We start from the raw sequence: 20,437 nt of genomic DNA, 5'->3' as shown, positions 1-20,437 counted from the left end.
CATATCTGAAATTGCATTTAAGATATTTTCAAATGAATTACAAATTATGTTTCAAAACATCTTAAAAGCATTTTGAGATATCACGGATAGATCAAGATACTCTGTCCATTTTAAGGTCTCAAATGTATTTCAAGATAATTTTGAGATATATCAAATAATATTTCAAGATATTTCAAAATAAGTCTGTAGGCATTTTGAGATATCTGAAAAGCAATTCAAGATATCTCAGAATCACTTCCTGTAAAATTGCCTAGATTTTAAATAGGACGTCCTGGCTATTTGCACAGCCTCCTGACAATATCACAGTGCAACAGCTACACACACACGAACCACATTAACAGCAGATTCAAAATTAACTTTAGATGTGGCTTGTTACTTGCAAGTTAGCTTAAACCCTGACAGACCAAGGTAGCCCTTCAAAGAGAATTGGACACCCATAAGTTCATTAGTTAAAGAATTTGAGTTCTTCTCAAATAAAAAAGGATATAAAAAATATACAGTAAATAACACAGATGACTCCCACACCAAAAAAAAAAGTTCACCACTGAATTAACAAAATTGTCTTTAATAAGCAAAACTCACCAACTTTGCTACAGGATTATACTTCACAAATTAAATGAACCGATATCCCAGTTGACATAAATACCACAAACGTATCAGTAAAGTGCCCTTCAGTGGGTCCCTTAGTGCACCGTACCACAGCTCAATGACACTCTCTTATTGTTAAGGAAGACGGCTATAACTCATCTATTGCTATCAGATTTTGCTTTACTGACAAACGAATCTTATTATTCACTTACTGGCTAAACGCTAAACGTTCGCCAGCACATAGCCACACTCTTGCTTCCAAAGTCACATTTTTTGGGGTTGAAAACCACTATAAATGTTAGAGCTTCCAAAGCCTGTTTCAATAAATGTTGTACAAACATTTCTGACAGGATTTTTTCTTGCTATTCTTGGCTACCCTAAAATTGCATGTGGTTGTTCTCAGGACCTGTATGTAATCGTAGAAGAACATTTCCATTCCCCAGTCTGTGGAGTGCCTCTCTGAGTTCAGGTCTCATCCACTATAAAAACTGGCAAGCTAGGATGGTACTTTGCAAAGGAATTAAACTACTAAATTATCGGGACAAGAATATTCCAGATAATATGAGGCTTGATTACTTAATAAGAAAATCAAAATAATGGTTACACATCCATACAAGTCTAAGGTTTTGCTGCAGTGTTTTACTGTTATTACATGCACTTACCCAAGACCCAGTTGCCTGCAGATGACACTGGCATCTTGGTCCATCCAGTGCTTTTTACACACTGACCCCCAGTGGCCATTCAGATAGATCTCCACTCGGCCACTGATCAATGACCCTCCTATCAAGCGCACAGCACCTAGAGATAATAGGATGGATGAGATATAAGCTGATGTACAAATAATGGATGACATGCACACGTACAATATGTGCAGTGGAAGACTTCCATACCTTGGTGGCAATCACAGTAGGCCCATCCGATAGTACCTGTGCTTTGACGATAAAAGCACCAAGGGCTGGACTCACGGTCAGGGTTTCTACAGAAATTATGTTCACCTAGTCCGCGATCAGGGTACTGGATGAGGTAGTCTGGAAACTCAGTCCACTTGAGGCACTCTGAACCCGAGTCCGTCTGTGAAATCGTACCATTGTAATAACCTTGTTCAGTGAAACCTTCGGAGCAGGACAGTGGTGCTGAGAGGCAAGAGAAGAAATATTTTGAAAACAATGCAGAATACGTGCAGAATACATACAGATTTTGAGAAGTTATATATAATCTCACCCACTCACTCATCAACAAAAACACTATTTCCTGTTTAGTTAAACAGTTGAAATTCAGAAGGATGGTACATCTAGGTCAGTAGGTATCTGCTAAAAAATGACATTTCAAAATATCAACAGTTTTGGGTTAAACCCCCCACAACAGAAAAACTAAATACTCCAAAATCTCAATAATGACTTGATGGTTTTGATTGAAATATGGTGATGTTATAGAAAAAATTAAATGAACCGTTATGTGTTTTTGCATTTGTCGATATTTGTCAGTAATAATCAAGAGTGCCGTTTGGGGGTGGCAAGTGGGGTGACTACCCCAGGCCCTGTGCCAAAGGGGGCCCCACTTTTGAGGTCTGCGGGTCCTGTTCGAGAGGATTTGTCAAGTTATATTCTCCAGTTATATTTTGGTAAAGTCCACGTGTTATCTTACAAAAATTTACCTGAATACTGTAAAGATAAGATCCGGTGTATTTTAACATTATTTTTAATAAATTTGTGCGCACGTTTATACAGTCCACACATATTGGTAACAGCATATAACGTAACTGGCCCCGCAGACTCCAATCTCCAAGGGGGACTGTGAGACTAGAATATAATGTAAAATATATAACACATCGCAAGAAGGAACAAGGCACCAGCAACACAGAGTAGCTCCTGTATGGTTTGACTTCAACCACTGGACAGGATGATATGTCTCAAGTAAGACATGTTTAGCAATGAAGCTCAAGTCAGGTTGCTGGGGTTGGGGGGAGAAATACAGAAAAAGGGGTTTCCTCATGTCCATCACAAATACACTCTTAAAAATAAAGGTGCCAGAGTAGTTCTTCAGAGTGATGCCATAGAGCAGGGGTTCTCAAAGTCGGTCCTGGGGGCCAACTGTGGCTTCAGGTTTTTACTTAAACCAGATTCATAATCAGTGACAACTGATAACACTGATCTCAATTAATTAGCTGGTATTTTTTTATCTTCTTTTATTCTTCTTTAAGAAAGCACAGAGGCATGATTTTTACATTTATAAGACATTTAGAAATATTTCAATTTTTGCTATAGTTTAAACACTTAACTCACTTTTGTTGCTTTATATTTTGCCCTTTCTCTGTGCAGTTTTCTCCCTTTGTTGTATCTTAATAATGACAATTAAAAACGAGCAGAGCAGACACCCAGGCAAACAACACTGAATCATGAAAGGCTGCAACTACTTTAGTGTCAGACCCACTAATTGGTAAATAATGGATTAATTAAACAATTAGAACACCTGGAAAATTAGAATGAAAATCAAAATGAAAATATTGTTAAGAAGAAAAAAATACATTATTCCCATATAACTACTTAGTACATTTTAATATATCTTTTTACCAAACTTTTTTTCTAATTTCTATATTGTTCCCAAACACAGAATCTGGGAAATAACAGTTCACTTAATTAGCACAGGAGTCCAATTAAAAACTGAAGCTGGTTGGAACAAAAACCTGCAGCCACAGTGGGTCCCCAGGACCGACTTTGTGAACCCTTGCCATGGAGGAACCATTTTTGGCTGTGAAAAGACCTACCTACTTGAAGGTTCCAGAAAGAACCTTTATTTATTTAGATCTGCAACAGGTTCCTGTCACACACATGTGCACGGGGGACAGTTTATAGGCTCAAATAGTGTTATTCGTCAGCCAGACCAGAGGTTGGCGCTTTCACCTGATCCCCCCTCCTTTTGTTCTTCTGCAGTTCAGCCGAAGGCCCTGCCTCTCAGTGACATCACCACAGGTGCAACCACTGTTGACATCACTTCTGGCAAACACTGACGAAATAATTTCCATTACCCAGACTCCACCTATCTACCACATCAGTTCCTGTTCCGGCTGCCCTGTCTCCACCTCTTCCTCCTATCCACCATAATTATAGAGCAAACTCAACCTGTTAACCAGTTCAGTTGTAAACTTCGCTTATGTAAAGACGTGTTTCTTTTCTTTTGCTGATTTTTCAGTATATGGGGTGGCCATTCCCAAACTTTATTCTGTCTGCTGCCTAATTTTTTTTTACCACACTCCATATACAAAATAACCATGGAGAGATAGTAACAGATTTGTGAAATACCAATTATTTCCTGATTTTAAAAGGACTCTTATTATGTCCTGCTACGTGGTCTACCATACATTAACGATTTCAGTTTTTTCTACATACATTATTAGGAAGTTTTTCAAAGTGCAATGAATCAACTTTATATGCAAAGGACCTGTCCCAGAACGAAATGGTGCTTTCTCAAGCAAAGGTTCAACAAGGAACTACACAACCATAAAAGTCTGTTAAAGAACCATTATTTTTAAGAGTGTGGGTAGTGAGTGGATCGTTTTAAATACTAGCGCAGCTCAGTTAACGTGTCCCACATGACCAAAAGGGAGTTATAGGTCACGAGATTGTTTTTTATTTTATTACATTTCAAACTAGTGGGCGGCACGGTGGCGGTACAGTGGTAGCGCTGCTGCCTCGCAGTAAGGAGACCCGGGTTTACTTCCCAGGTCCTCCCTGCATGGAGTTTGCATGTTCTCCCTGTGTCTGCGTGGGTTTCCTCCGGGTGCTCCGGTTTCCTCCCACAGTCCAAAGACATGCAGGTTAGGTGGATTGGCGATTCTAAATTGGCCCTGGTGTGTGTGTGTGTGTCCTGCGGTGTTTCCTGCCTTGTGCCCTGTGTTGGCTGAGATTGGCTCCAGCAAACCCCTGTGTTCGGATTCAGCGGGTTGGAAAATGGATGGATGGATGGATGGATGGATGGATGGATGGATGGATGGATGGACGGATGGATGGATGGATGGATGGATACATTTCAAACTCCTGTCCCTTCTTTTTTCTACCAGCAAAGATGCCACTACAATACATTTATGGGGAGAAAAACCAGTGCTTGAAATGGGCTGTACGCACGTCCAGCAATCGTTTAAGAAGCTTAGCATAGCTCAGCCTATTATTTTGTTCCACTTCAACCAGTACAGAAAACAACCCCAAAGTTAAAGCATTCAATTCACTGCACTGCCTAAATGTGACTCTAAACAACATTTCTGTTTGTAATAAGTTAACGTACAACATGATTCAGGGTTACAACTTTATTGTAAGGGTATGGTCAGGGAAAAAAAATAAAATGGAAGCGTGACAAAAAACCACATTAACTAATGAAAATCTTAAACTTACAATACTAAAAGTAGTAATAATAAAATCTCCCAACATACCCATTATACTTATTGATTACCCATTTAAATTGAAAAGAATGCAGTGACCTTCAGCCAAAGCCATGACCGGTCACTAGGAAAACCAAAAGATTAATTATTGGCAAAGTTTAGTCATGTACAATTTTATGAAGCATATTAAAGAGAAAGGAGCTCCAGTGAACTGATAATATTAACCCCTGTTTAAAAATATGGCATACAAAAATGTTAATTAAATATTAATTCTGATACATCCAATTAACCAACACCATTATAACTGAGGCCCATTTTCTTTGGAAATTTCCCGGAGCAAAGCCAGGAAACATAGCTAGTATCAATATACAGTTTAAGCAACATGGATGGTCTTCCCATAATGAAGCTGTGTACTGTATGTTCTGTAAAGTTAAAGTGGGTTAGAGAAATAGGAAGTTGAACTTTGAATTATGGGACAGTAACAACTTAGGGTGACTTGCTAATATACAATACATGGCCCCAATTTTCTGTGTGTGTGTTCTGTTAACATTTCCATTTCCCAGTCTGTAGAGTGGCTCTCTGTGTTCCTGTGTGTGTTCTGTTAAGTGGAGAAGGGTAGTATAGACAAAACAGACGCTAATTAAACATAAAAATTACAGCCAGCGCAACTGCAAAATGACAAAAAGGAATACATTCCTAGGACTGGAGTGCTAAGTGATCAACTGTGAACCCAACCCCAAAATGTATTAATGTATTACTTGGCATTATTGAATGTCTTGCCTGGGGTCCCCCTTCATTTTGTGCTGCATCTGTCTTACCAGTCAGTTGCAATTTATCTCTTGTTAATTCTGTCACACCAGAGGTTGTAAACACTGCTTCATTTAATGAATGCCCTTAATCCATTGTCAAAGATACAGATGTGACATTAATGATACCACCCTTTAGAGGGAATATACCTCACAAAAATTATTTTTACTTTAAACATGTAGTTTGAAAGATATAGTAAACAAAGAAGGTAAAAGAGGCAGCTTGCAGAAAGAGTTTACAAATGCAGGAAATACAAAATAGAATCCTTGTGTCGTGTGGGACTAAGCTTTCATGCTCGGAGGTGACAAAAATGTCGGTGAAAACATAACACCAGATTTATCTTTTACATGAAACATGGCGGTAGTACAGTTGTCGATTGAGACTACTTCTTTGTTAAGATGCAGTACAATTCACAAAAACCTTAGAAAGGCATATCATACTACCCACCATGTGATTCAGTAGGCCCCCACCTTTCAAAACACCTCTGATCATATCACTTACAGGTATATTCTCTATCATCATTCTCATTCTACAGTTTCCCAGTATCCATGAGAAATCACTCTGCATTTTTGTTGGAGTATTTAAATAAGCGACATGATCAGTGCTGCTGCTCCTTAACAGAAACAGATCCAGCATCTTGGGTTTGAACCCTATACCTGGTTGTTTTCTGTGTGGCGTTTGTGTGTTCTCCTTGTACTTGTGTGAACGTTCCTCTGGGTCCTCTGTTTTGTTTTCACCCACATCTTAAATATATCAAAACGCATACCGGTTCTTTGGTAACTCTCAGCTGGCCTCAGTGGGAGTGAGTGTTGTAGACAGTGAGTCCGTCCTATCTAGGGTTGTTTCCTGCCTGTTGACCAGTGCTATTGAAATGTGGCCATGGAATTGGTTTAGGCAGATTTAACACTGTATCTACGTATTTAAATTGCTTCTGACCTTAATTCTTATCTGACTCATTGAAGTTTCCATGCCTTGTCAGAGGTCATAGGAACTGACATATCCATATCTCCTGAAGCAGACAGATTGAGAGTATGAGACATTCTTTATTTACAGACTAGAGCAGTCAGAGCATATGCCTGTTTGAAAGTACTGTATATGTGTTAATGTTAACTGATGCAGAATCTCAAACAGAAAGAAGGGTCAGCTAGTTTGCCTTCCCATTAGAATTCCAGTCTCCTCACCACCATCACTTCCTTTTGTTTTATGCCTCCCTATATTGCCTTGAATGTATGGCTACTTCTCCTTCCTGCCTGAGTACCAGCCATCCTCTTCTCCTCGGTTCTGAACTTGTCTACGGCTAACTAGGAGTTATTTCTAGGCTTCTACTCAGAATTAGTTCTGGGGGTCAAGGGTGAGCCCATCAAAGCCACATTACCACACAGAACTCTCTGGATTTGATACATTAGGTTTATCTACTCTCTTAAAGGGTTAGTTGCTCAGGTTTATTCAGCGTTATCTAACATGGATCTCTGGCAAAAGAGTTTCTCTATAGATGTAAGAAGCACCAAAACTCTGACAGCACTGTGTTCTGGAGTGTCTTTGTCCAAGCCCAGAGCAAAACCCAACTGAGACATTGCTGTTCACTAATGGTCCTCATCCATACGCGTTTATAAAGATATTACAAACAAGAATGAGCAAAAGCATTTGTGTAGATGTACTGCAGTATACAGATGTGCAAACATGTTTAAGACTAATGAATGATTGTGAAGCCTACCAGAACAAGTTTTTGTTTTATTTGCTTTTCTTTAAAATTGACTTTTTTTTTTTACTCAGGTCTTTCTCCCACATCCCCCAAACCTTTGCTAGGTTAACTGGTGATTACAAATTGGCCCCAGTGTGTATGTACAGTATGTACATGACTGGTCCCTGAAATGGACTGTCTGCTTTGTTTCCAAAGCTGCTGAGTTAGGCTCTGTCCTCTAAATTGACATAAATGGATTTGAGAATGAATTTGTGAATTATTGAGTATTGCTGTGTTAAATTCTATATTGTAACTAGCATCTGCCCTCTAGAACCTGGCAATACATGTTCCAGTTTGGATTGATGCATATTGTATAGTGTGTAGATTATCCATCTCAACATGTTGCTGTCAAAATAGACATGTAATTCATGACAGGATTGTAAATTCTGTTCCTTTAAGATTTTACCCCTCTCTCCATGAACCTGCAGCTCAGTGTGGAGTTTGCAAATTCTTACCATGTCTGAATAGTCTTCCTCCCATATAGATTTGATTTAATTAACTGGTAAATCATGACTTACCCAGTGTGAGTGAACTCTGCAAAGGGACTGCTACCCTGCTTTGCACCCGGTACTGCTAGGACAGGCTCTAAAACTCCTCATCCCAGTAACAGTGAATTGAATTAAGCAGGTTGGAAAATGTTATGGTATGTTACCATGTCTTGAGGTTGCTGCATAGAAAACAAATTCAATGGGAGGATATGAATGCATATCTCACATTGAAAAGCAGGAAACTGCAACTGGCTAATAAAGAAAATCCCTCAGAAAAGAGTTAAAGGCACAACATTTGAACAGATATGTCATCTCCTTTATAGGAGTTGATAGGTTGGGCATACGTACGATGCAGTTTAAAAATAAACATGCTAAATCAATGTATATTAAATCTGAGAGTATTGAACCAATGTAAACATCTTTAAAAATGTAAAGAAAAAAGTCTCATAAGACAACAAAATTGCAAAATGAACAGAAAAAATGTTATTGCTTTATTTCTACCCATGATTCAAAATTAAGTCCCATGTTTGTCAGCTTTTAGTAGAAAGGTGTTAAAATGGATAAATAAAATGCCTTTATAAAATTATAAGGTTATAATCAACAGTTAAAAAAAACAATTTTTCACAAGTGTGATGTGGTTGTGATGCATCCTACAAAATAAATGTGGTATTTTTACTGTAAATGTTATACTGGTATAATAGACAAATGCAAGGCATATAACATAAGATAGTTTACTTTGACTTTCAAAAACTTTGTCATATGATTCTGCATTTAAGGGTGAGCTGCTCAGTGGGCAGAAGACAAAGAGCTCATCTAATAGGAGAGTGTTGCCTTCAGAGCCTGTGACTGTTTCTTGTTTATGTTAATAACAAAGATTCAGATATCGTGAGTACATTCAGTCATTCATATTCAATCTAGTTTAGCATTGCAGGAAACTGAAGCCCATCCTGTTAGCAAAGGACACCTAACTCTGGACAGGGCACTAGTCAATGTAGCTTTAGTCTTTTATGGCAGGGAACAAGCATGCTTTATTGGCAAAAGCACTGGACTTTAAATTATACAGCATCCAGTTCAATCTCTTCTTCCAGATGTGTGAGCCTGAACACGTCACTTAAGCTATCAATACTCTAACTCTGATATATATATATACTTTATACTCTGAAATACTATGTGCACCACACAAAGATTTCTACCATAGTTCTCCAATTGAATAGTGGGGATGGTGTTTATTACAGAGAGGCACTATTTAAAATAAAACCTGCCTGTTCACTTATATGTATCACTGAGGTAATACTGGCTAGTTTGTATGAAAATTTAGAAAGCATCATAGGTTTAGGTTTAGGTTTAGGTTTATTTGTCATATATAGGTTAACACAGGGTCAACATACAATGAAATGTGTATGACGAGAAAAACAAGTCACTCAGCCTAGATCCAATAAAGCTAAAAAAATAATTAAAAAAAAAAATTTACAAGTTAAAAATAGACAAGCCATATAAAATAAAATGTGTACGTATAAAAGAAGTTATAGAGCAATATGAATTGGATGAGCAGCAAGTACAAATGACAGTTATTGCACAGATAATGTTTTATAAGTACAGATGCATATTCCATAAAGTGCAGATGCATGTTCCAGTCAGTATTCAGAGTGTGTGCAGGTACAGTTTGTGTGTGAGTATTGCAATGTAGATGTAATGCAATGTAGATGTAATGTAAGTGTATGTAAGTGTTCAGGTGTTGCTGTTGAGGAGTCGAATGGCCTGGTGGTAAAAACTGTTCTTAAGTCTTGTAGTCCGAGCAGCCAGACTCCTGTATTGTCTGCCAGATGGTAACAAGGAGAACAGCTGGCGTGCTGGATGGCTGTGGTCCTTTATGATGCTGCTTGTCTTACGCAGGCACCGATGGAGGTAAATGTCTTCAATGGCAGGAAGACTCTTGCCCGTGATGTACTCTGCTGCCTTCACCACTCTCTGTAGTGATTTCCAGCTGCTGGCAGAGCAGCTCCCATACCAGACGGTAATACAGCCCGTCAGCAGACTCTTGACCACACTCCTGGAAAAGTTTGAGGTGATGTTGGCATTCATGCCAAACTTCCTCAGCCTCCTCAGGAAGTAGAGCCGCTGGCGAGCTTTCTTAACCACAGTGTCTATGTGAAGGGTCCACGAGAGATCCTTGGTGATGTTTACTCCGAGGAACTTGAAGCTGTTAACCCTTTCAACTTCTACGCCGCTTATGTAGATGGCCTGGTGTTCTCTGCCTTGTTGTTTCTGATAGTCCACGATCATCTCCTTGGTTTTGCTGACGTTAAGAGACAAGTTGTTATCCAGGCACCAATTACTCAATGCCAGCACCTCCTCTCTGTGGGCCATCTCATCGTTGTCAGTGATAAGGCCTATGATGGTTGTGTTGTCTGCAAACTTGATGATGGTGTTTGTGCCGTGTTTTGCAACACAGTCGTGGGTGAACAAGGAATACAAGAGGAGGCTAAGCACACAGCCCTGCAGTGCTCCTGTGTTTAAAATAAGTGATGAGGACGTGTGTTTGCCGACTCTCACCACCTGGGGCCTGTTTGTCAGGAAAGAGAAAATCCATCTGCAGATGGTCGTCCCCAACCCAAGGTCGTCAAGCTTCAAGACAAGTTTTGAGGGGATGATGGTGTTGAATGCCGAGCTGTAATCTATGAACAGCATTCTTACATATGTATTTCCTCTTTCTAGGTGGGTGAGGGCAGTGTTTATTGTTAGCGCAATGGCATCCTCTGTAGATCTGTTTGCTCTGTAAGCAAATTATAGAGGATCCAGCGTGTCAGGGAGGGAAGAGCAGATGTAACCTTTGACCAGTTGCTCGAAGCACTTCATAATGACTGATGTCAGTGCAACCGGGCGATAGTCATTCAGACAGAAGACCACCGGTTTCTTTGGGACAGGAATGATGGTGGATGCCTTGAAGGAAGTGGGGACCACCGACTGCCTCAGGGAGTGATTGAAGATACTGGTGAACACACCTGCTAGCTGGTCAGCACATGCCCTGAGGGCACGGCCTGGGATGCCATCTGGTCCCGGAGCTTTGCGAATATTAAATATTAAAAAAATTGTCAAGGAATGTACCCCTTGATAATGTTATGGAATTAAAGGAAAATATTTTTTCTATAAAAGAATATATTTCAGCTTAATATTTGCCAAGCAGACCTTAAATTAACTAAATATTGTTCATCATTCTCATATATTTAATCTAAAATTGTTTTAAATGGGTAAGATCTCCTTAAACGGAAAACATTTTTGGCCAAAATGTTTGTATATGTCTGAGTTAGCCTTTGGATGTAAAATCATTTCTAGTACTTCAACTGCAATATTTGGTTTAAAACCAGACAGGATAGAGAAAGAAAAATTAGTTGTAACATCCTATACCACACTAATCGCATGGAGGCTTTTTAGAAAGAATCCTATTCCACCCTCCATAACTCCATGGGAATGTAATGTTCAATATTATCTGAAATTGGAAAAATAATCAAATTTTCTTTAAAAGGATCTGTTCAGATTTTTTTCACAATTCATAAATGTTATTGTAGTGTAACCACAGTGGGCTTTTTCACATTTGTATTTTAGTTGCTGTTTTATTCTTTATGAAGAACCATTTTAGATGGGGATGTCTTGTTGTGTAGCTCTCTGAGTTCACGGTCCAATCAACTCTCATTTGTGTGAATGCTTTTGTCAGACTCACTTCCTGTGCACTCAGCTCATATATTTTTTAACGTTTTCCACATTTAAAGTTGTTTAGTTAAAGTCCTCCGTTTCATCCTTTAAAGAAGCTTTTATAGACAGTTTTGTAATACATACATTCTAAATCACAGACAAATACATTTTCTTGGATTTCAAGATGAATCGAAAAGACCACGGTTTAATAAACCAAAAGTGACGAATTGTCAGCCATAATAGTTTTGAGAGATGGAGATATCAAAGACAGAGTTGATTTTCGTGTTTATCCAAAAGCACAGCAAGATTCGTCATGTCTGTCTAATTAATCGCCTCAATCAGATCCTTTAGTCTTTCCTTTGCTTTTCCCTGATGGCGAAACAAGATGGTCGTATAATATGAAACACATGAAATCCAAAAACGAGTAACACCCACACAATATTTTGCAAAAATAGTGATACATCCCAATGTATTTAACCCACTTCTGTCATCTCAACATCTATCGCAACATTACATTATTAATGCGTATCTAAAAGTCGAAGTTAATCGTCTCTTCTTTCTTAAATTGAATCAAGCAAAACTTAGAATGGAACATATGCAAGGTCTCTGATCACGTTCAAAATTCAAATATCAATAGTTCTGTCGAATTCAAAGTAGGTAAAGCAGTGATATTACTATCATCATATCAAGGTAGTCCAAGAGCACTGCAAGTTATATCATGATGTAATGCCAATATCCCAAACTATTGGTTGGACAGGTTTATTTATTACAATGACTTGCAATCCACAGTGGCCAGAAATTCGTCGAATCTGGAGAACAATGGCACCAGCTACTTCGGCTCTGGATATTCGTTAGTAGATTGCTTTATCAGAAAGTTTTATTTTTATTCAAAGAACTTGATTCGGTGTTCAGTCAAATCAGAGCATACATTTACACGATCGAATTTCAAAAACAGGGTTTGCCTCACATGCATTTATTAGTTACTTTGCTGTCCTGAATTACGGTACCAATGCATAAAACATGTGTCTCACGGACCTAATTTAAAAGATTCAGTATTTTGGGACTGAAAAGAAAAAAATGTTTAAAAAAATTTCCTTTAAATTCAACAGATATGACTAAGGCCGGCCTTTCCTGATTATCGACGCAGAGATATTTGTCACGAACAACACACTTATCACAGAAAGAAAGATGGAAAAATTGTGATGATCGATAATTCAATGATTGAACCATATAACTCGTATTTGCTCAAACGATTTGATTGTCATATAAATGTCAAGTATTGTTCTTCAGTTATGAATATTGATTACATGTACAAGTACATTCCAAAAGGGCATGATAGTGTACACGTGAATGTATTCAAAGAACAGTCTCAGGATGAAGTTCAAGCATATTTAGATATTGGGTATGTTAGTGCATTGGAAAGCAGGTGGCATTTAATGGAATTGCCAATGCACGGTCGAAGTCATTCTATTGAATTATTACCAATTCATTTACCAGGTCAGAATATGATTCAATTTAAAGAAGGCAAACAAGCTGAAGCTTTACAGATGGTGAAAACAAAAAATACAAAATTGTTGGCTTATTTTGAACTTAATAAAACAGACGTTAATGCAAAAGCATATATGTATGCGCAAATTCCTCAACATTACACATGGCAGAAATGCATACAGTATGTAACAGTTCCCATGAAAATATCAATCACTTTAAAATGTACATCCGGTTACCCATACCCGGGGGTTGGCGAGCAGGGGACAGAGCCCCCTAGTATTTTTAAAATTAATCTCTTTAATTTCCTTGGAAAATTGTATTGTAATATAAGCACCACTGAATGAGATGCTGTTTGTTGCATGTGTATGCATCTGTGTACTGTAGTTTTAACTGTTTAACTTTTAAGATTTTTTAGAAAAAGTGAATTATAATGAAAAAGTTAAATAAATGAAGAGAATGAATATATTTAAGTGAATTAAAACACTTCTTCCATCTAACAGTTTCAAATATGAAATACAATGACAGAGCAAAGAAAGGCAAAGATTCAACCAAGCCATTCGTGCAAAAAGAAACCCCGCTGCCTCAGATGAGATCCCTTGGCAGTCTGTGAATAGACCTTACTAACCAAGATTGCCTTTTTTGATTTCTGTTAAAAGGGTTTCCTAGCTTATCTCCTTCACAGAAGAGCAAGCTGAAAAAGATCTTGGCAAGAGACGGTTTGAGACAAGGACGGGTATGAAGAATGATGAGTGTTATAAGAAGGTCAAAAATGAAAACAGTCAATGACGGGCTGTACAGACATGCCTGTAAGTAAAGCGGCAGTTGCCCTTTAAACACAAAGCTTTGTCAAAACCAACAATGTTTGGTGTCGATATTTGTGAATATGCTTACCTGTGTCATATAAGGAGTTCAGATAGCTTTCTCCGTGCCTTGAATCCTGCTAACACAAAAAGAAAAACTTGACTTTCTGAACATATGCACTGAATGAAGAGTTTCAAAATATCTATGTTTTGACTCATAAACATGTTTAAAATAGGAGTACATACAGTATTCTGATTCAATGTTTTGTGTGATGCACAGTCTGCAATTACAGAGTCATTTTTAATACTGGTGCTTTATTTCCCTCACTCTGTAACTATACAGGATTCTTATATATTTTAATATTTCTATTGAACTAACTGCATTAAATGTAAAAACTACATTTCCCAGAATCAAAGTCTTTCTATCCAGTAGCATACAGATTCACTCCTTAACATCTAAATCACAACACTGTTTGTCAGTGATCATTTTAACTATTAAATGGTTGGAATAAATAAAATAACGCACACTCTGACAAAACAAAGTAGTTGCTGTGGTCCAAACTACATGAAAACTGGCAAGGGAGAACAGGTATGGCCATCAATAAAAATAGTTAGGCATGCACATCAGTCACCTAGTAGTAGACACACATCTGGTTTACCACTGAAAGGTGATAACCTGACCTGGTTAGACCAAGGTGATCGTGTGACACTGCTGTAGATGTTGCAGAACAAAAATTTGTGAACAATTTTTTGTCAATCAGTTAACGAAGTCTAATAGAAAATGAATTGTTAATCTTTATGAGGTTAGGTGATCATCCCTAATCATCACAACATACTTTGGCCTCATTGATGTGACAGAGGGTTGATGTTAGAGATCATGGTGGGTGTGAGGCAGTGTGCTGGCAAAAACTGGAAACCCCAAGCAGGTTGTCCAACATGCAGTCACAGCACCAATGTGTAATGTTTGTGTTGAATTGATTATGAGTCTAGTGAAACAGAATCGAAGTCGATTTTATGTGGAAGATATGCAAAAACTAGCCTTTAAGGAGAGTAACAGGAAGATAACCAGTCCAAACAAGAGTCAAGTAACACAAAGAATGGATAAACCAAACAGCTAATGTTTAATTTGTGCGTAGGATAATTGGAGCTGGTACCTCGGATTTAAAGCCCTTTGAGCTCTAGTACCTCAAAATCTATGTAACGTTTTTGTCTTTCATTTTTTTATAATACTGAAGTAAACAATGTTTATTAGGCACACTTTATTTACACTTTACAAATGTAACCGCATTAATATTATGCCTATCTGATTTATGATTGGCTGATAGGAAAAAGAGATAAGCGTGTCAAAAACACTGGAAGCTGCATAAATCTAAATAAATCAGCAGGTCAGTCTAGTAAAAATAAATAAATAAAAGCTGTTTCTGGGACAGCGGATGTAGCTAAGCAAGGTGTTGTTCTGTACAAGGTATCGGAAAGAATAATGAGGAACATTTGCGTTATCAAATGCAAGCAAGGCACAGAACCGGTAGATCAGCCACACAGACAAACTAAGCCAATAGCACAAAGCAAAAGCAGGGCCAAAAAGGAATGGCAGGGTCTGATACCGGTAGATCAAAAGTAACAAAGATTCAAATCATGAAGCACGAGAGGGATTTTTTGGTCTGCAAACACAGATATTTGCAGTGAATTGTATTTGAAGATTATGCTTTTACCCCTCACATTGTCCACGACCCACTAGACTCCACCATTAACTACAGCAGCAGCAGCGGCTTACCAACAGGTACTCAGTATGGTAATCCATCCATCCATCCATTTTCCAACCTGCTGAATCCGAACACAGGGTCACGGGGGTCTGCTGGAGCCAATCCCAGCCAACACAGGGCACAAGGCAGGAACCAATCCCAGGCAGGGTGCCAACCCACTGCAGGACACACACAAACACACCCACACACCAAGCACACACTAGGGCCAATTTAGAATCGCCAATGCACCTAACCTGCATGTCTTTGGACAGTAGGTTGAAACCGGAGTGCCCGGAGGAAACCCACGCAGACACGGGGAGAACATGCAAACTCCACGCAGGGAGGACCCGGGAAGCGAACCCAGGTCCCCAGGTCTCCCAACTGCGAGGCAGCAGCACTACCCAATGCGCCACCGTGCTACCCCAGTATGGTAATGCCTATCATAAATAAAATGCCAGTGGAAATAAAATACAAATTCCAAAACCAGACATTGTAGCAAGAAATGAACTCAAGAAATGAATTTCTTTCAAAAATCCTAAATGGGAAGCAAAGAATCCCAATAATAAATGAGCAAAAAGTTAAACTACCAACCACATCATAGCATGAGGGAAGGTAAATGAAAATGCATCATGTGACGGCGAGAGTAAAAGTCTAATAGAAGTGTGTTGAACAGAGTGTGGTCAGCAGAACAATTTAGGATTGCAGGATATCCACGTGAATTACTAATTAATGCATGCATATCTATACTGTATATGAAAGCCTATTCCAAGTATGTATTACATGGCATGATACTTCAACATGGTCATGGACATACTTCCAGTTGTCAAATTGCCATTGTCGGCTGACTCCACCCATTCCACCTTTGGGTAGTTACTGTAAGCTCCGGCACCTCATGATTTACTATTTAAGCACTGCTATCACTCAAACCAAAAGTCCAAGGGTAGAAATCTAGGGTAGAAGTTCTCCAGAGTCTTTATGTTCACATCACCTGGACAAAACATTTGTTTTGGGGAAGGTTTAATCACTCGTCCAAATTACTTCAGTCTCAGCTAAAATGCAGAGATTCAGGGATTTTTCTGCCGCAATTGCCAACCAAAGTTCAACACTTGATGACCCATCATTGATAACAGTCCATCCAAGTCCACACTTGTTTGGCCCATTAACGATGTTGATCATTTGTAAAGTTTGTGTTCAGAAGGCTTATACAAACAGTCCACTTGATCTTGAGTAAAATTCCTTTGGAGAAATAAAAGTTTAGAAACCACGATAACTTTCCCTAAAACAATATTGGTTTTGTTTTTAGGAGTTTTTCCTATAAATATATTTTTTGGAAAGTTTGGACATCTGCTTATTTATGAGAGGCCATCTTACATATCTTGACTGTGATGCTGTATGTCACACAGCATGTGCATTGCATCCCTAGTAACCATGTAGCATTATAGTGGCCAGACACACAAAGTGAAACCACCCATGAAATCTAGAAACACAAAATGGCACTGCCCTGGAGAAAACAAATGCAAATCAATGACGACACAATGGTGTTACCAAAATAATGACAGAAATAGTAACCTCAAAAATAACAATCAATATTGTACAAAAATGGTAAAATTTTAAACTATAATGATTTTAATGAATTCTCAACACTATGTCAAAGCTATCTGCTGTACATAGCGATGTGGCATCCTCCAAGGTTGGCAGGGTGTTGCCTCAAAGCGTGCTATGACAACCAGCAGTGGTGATTCTCATTCATGGCATCTACAACAATATTTCACATGGACCACTCAACACTGTTTATAGTGTCTGGACTAATGCCAGGTTTCCATGAACTTGGGTTATACTCAGTAATAAGACTCACTTCAACCTTGGGAATGATAATCATCAGATTCTGACATGAGACAATGAGAGCAATGGTGCAATCCAGACACATGTTTTTATCTAGAATTTTTTTTATCTACAATAGTTGGATGGCTTTGCCTGTTAGTGGCAGTCTGATGTGATGATACTTCTAAACCAGAGGTGGGCAATGTCAGTCCTGGAGGGCCACAGTGGCTACAGGTTTTCATTCCAACCCAATGGCTTAATTAGAATCCAATCCTTGCCAATCTCAGACCTTATTACATTGTATGGCTTGTTGCTCTGCAATGTAAGGTCTTATATCGTAGGCTATCATCCAAATGATCTGAAGCCTAAAAAGGATCATTTTCAGTCTGTCATACTTTTCTATTAAATGTTTTATTAAATCACATAGTGCATGATGAACACACACAGATGTAAACGGAAAAAAAGCTAGATGGAGAACTGCTGGCTGCTTTGTTATTTACATCTTATTGCTAATAAGGAGCAATTAAAACACTGAATGCAGCAGTTTAAGTATGAAATAAGCAATTAAGGGTGTGGAACCTTAAGAAACGAGACTACTAAAATGAAGCATCAAAATGTCACTTAAGCAATAATTGCCTCCTCATTAAGAAACTGGGCTGGAACAAAAACCACTGCGGCTCTCCAGGACCGACATTGCACACTCCTGTTCTAGTCAATTCTGTTACTTATAAATGACCTTTCACGATAGACCAGATTCATTCAATTTTACACTCCACAGCACCACACTGATGTGTTGTAACTCATTTATTTCCTTAACTCCTAGAATTGTTTCTCACTTACATTTTGCCTGTTCTGCACGTAACTTTTCATGCTGATTGGACAAGTGATTCTGGGTGGGTTTAGCGTTTTCTTTTTGTTAATACAGTAATGGAGATGCTGTTCTACTGGGATTATATACTGTAGTTGTGTGTGCACTACTGAATCCATTTTTTGGCATATCAATGGCTGTTAATTAAATTAGAAGCAGCTTGCGCACGTACTTCTCTATCCGAAATAGTCGCAATTCTATAAATAGGGCACATTGTTTATGTAATCTGGAAATGATCCTGAGATTTGGAGAGATTGATAACCCTGAGATGTTGCAGCATCTGTGTGCTGCTCCACCCAACAAACTGAGCATCATCGATTTACTGACAGAAGAGAAGCTTATGGATATGAATGTGCAAATTTATTTTGATATTGATTTGATATCTCCCTATCCTCCTCTCCTATTCACCTATATGTCAGATATCTTTAAGGTATTGATACTCTGTAATTAGCAGGTGCATAGCTTTCTAAAATAAGCTGTGTGCCAACAATAAGGAGACAAAATTATAGATCTTTACAAAATCAGTTTAAATAAATACAATACTGTAATACTAAAAACATGTATTATGGTACATGGTACATAACTTTAATAACATAAATATTATCCATCACAAATCAATGGCTTATAAATAAGAAGCAATCAGAAGCATTGTTCTTAATGAAGAGTCTAAAGGATCTGAGAATCTGTCATGGATATAAAATCCTACACCTCTGCAACTTTGAGACCAGTTGAAGGGCAAAAAAAATCTTAAAATAAAATTTAAATATAATTACATATCTAAACATTTTCAATAAATTTGATTTGCCAAGTTTTAAAACTAGAGCCGCCTAAACATTTAAGAAGTCTTTATAATCTGTGTTATAAAGAATTAAACTGTCTTATTATGTATTTTACAGAATAATTTAAATATGCCTTGCTGATTTTGTTGAATATATTGCAACCTTTTTTCCATATGTGGAGGGCGTCCATCCACTATCCTGAATAATCTATGAAATACAATGCAAATCAAACTCGTGCTGCTGAACTACTTTTAAGTGACCACCATATTTAAGGTGTTAGTTCAGGCTGTCATAACCATCATCACTGTAATTCTTACAGATCTCAAAGCCTCTTATTTTTGGAGCGCGTTTCTTACACCCAGACCGAAACAAGTGGCAATACTGGAGGGATAACGGCTGTGATAGGATCCTGATGCCAGCCTTTCAGATAGTGGACGGCACTACACTGCTTTGGAAAGCCGGTGGCTGTTAGCCGCCAGAAGTAAAGGGACCTGGTGGGCTCTGTGGTCGAGCCACACCTCCTAGGCGTCAATTTCACTTTCGCAGTTACATACCTGGCAACGCCCCAAAAGAAGGCAGGTACTCAAAAAGATCAAAGAGGGTATTTCCTGCTGCTCCGTGACCATGTTGGCACCGCCGGTCTACTTCTCGATTCCCCACGCAGTGCTCACCATCGCCTCCGCCACAAGCCGGTTGAAGACCACCCAAGCGGAAAGCTCGAGCGGTCCCAGGGTGTGGTTCTGCAAGGTTTCCCCTCTGCCTGGATCGTTTCTGAGATGCCCGCAGCGCGCCACTCTGCCTAACGAGCAGCTCGAGTGTTCTGAAGGAGCCGGCTGGTAGTGAACAGCAGTGCAGAGATCCACGCAGAGTGAGCCTAAACAGGTGGCACTGCCCCCGCTAGCTCGTTGAGACACCACCAACAGACGTGATAGTCATTAAGATGCACCGAAGGCTCCCAAATGTTGACGCACCTAGCGGTCTAGCTGGGTGGTTCCCTCCTGTCCTACAGATGCAGTCCCTGCGTTCTCAGTTGTAGTGATCTGACAGCTACAGCGCTGTGCACGTGAGAGAGAGAGCGAGCGCGCGAGTGCGCGCATGTGGAAACCACAGAAATAACATTCTAGGTGTGCACGCGTGAGGTCAGGAAGGCTGAAAAGGGTCTTAGTATTAGTTGAGGATTTGCTTGTTGGACTTACAGATCATGTGTACGGGAAAACGAATGGGCACGTAGTTTCATCGGATATTTTTTACTC

General features: G+C 38.9%; 1 protein-coding gene across 2 annotated transcripts in view; it reads right to left on the bottom strand.

The window, feature by feature from the left end:
- si:ch211-51a6.2 (neurotrypsin) overlaps positions 1–20,234 on the bottom strand; it is a 49,113-nt gene extending 28,879 nt beyond the window's left edge. The window contains exons 1-4 of one of the 2 annotated variants that reach the window (XM_028795156.2): positions 19,739–20,234; positions 14,066–14,114; positions 1,479–1,721; positions 1,251–1,386 (exon numbers count right to left, since the gene is read on the bottom strand). In XM_028795156.2, the coding sequence (XP_028650989.2) occupies positions 1,251–1,386; positions 1,479–1,721; positions 14,066–14,114; positions 19,739–19,810 (500 nt within the window). In that variant the 5' untranslated portion in view covers positions 19,811–20,234. The remainder of the gene's footprint in view (positions 1–1,250; positions 1,387–1,478; positions 1,722–14,065; positions 14,115–19,738) is intronic. The other variant, XM_028795157.2, reaches the window with a different exon arrangement.
- Positions 20,235–20,437: the final 203 nt, after the last annotated feature.

The sequence above is a fragment of the Erpetoichthys calabaricus genome, chromosome 2 (genome assembly GCF_900747795.2).
Source record: "Erpetoichthys calabaricus chromosome 2, fErpCal1.3, whole genome shotgun sequence".
Lineage (NCBI taxonomy): Eukaryota > Metazoa > Chordata > Cladistia > Polypteriformes > Polypteridae > Erpetoichthys > Erpetoichthys calabaricus.
The sequence above is the reverse complement of the archived record's forward strand: the minus strand, read 5'-3'. Positions and strand labels throughout refer to the sequence as shown.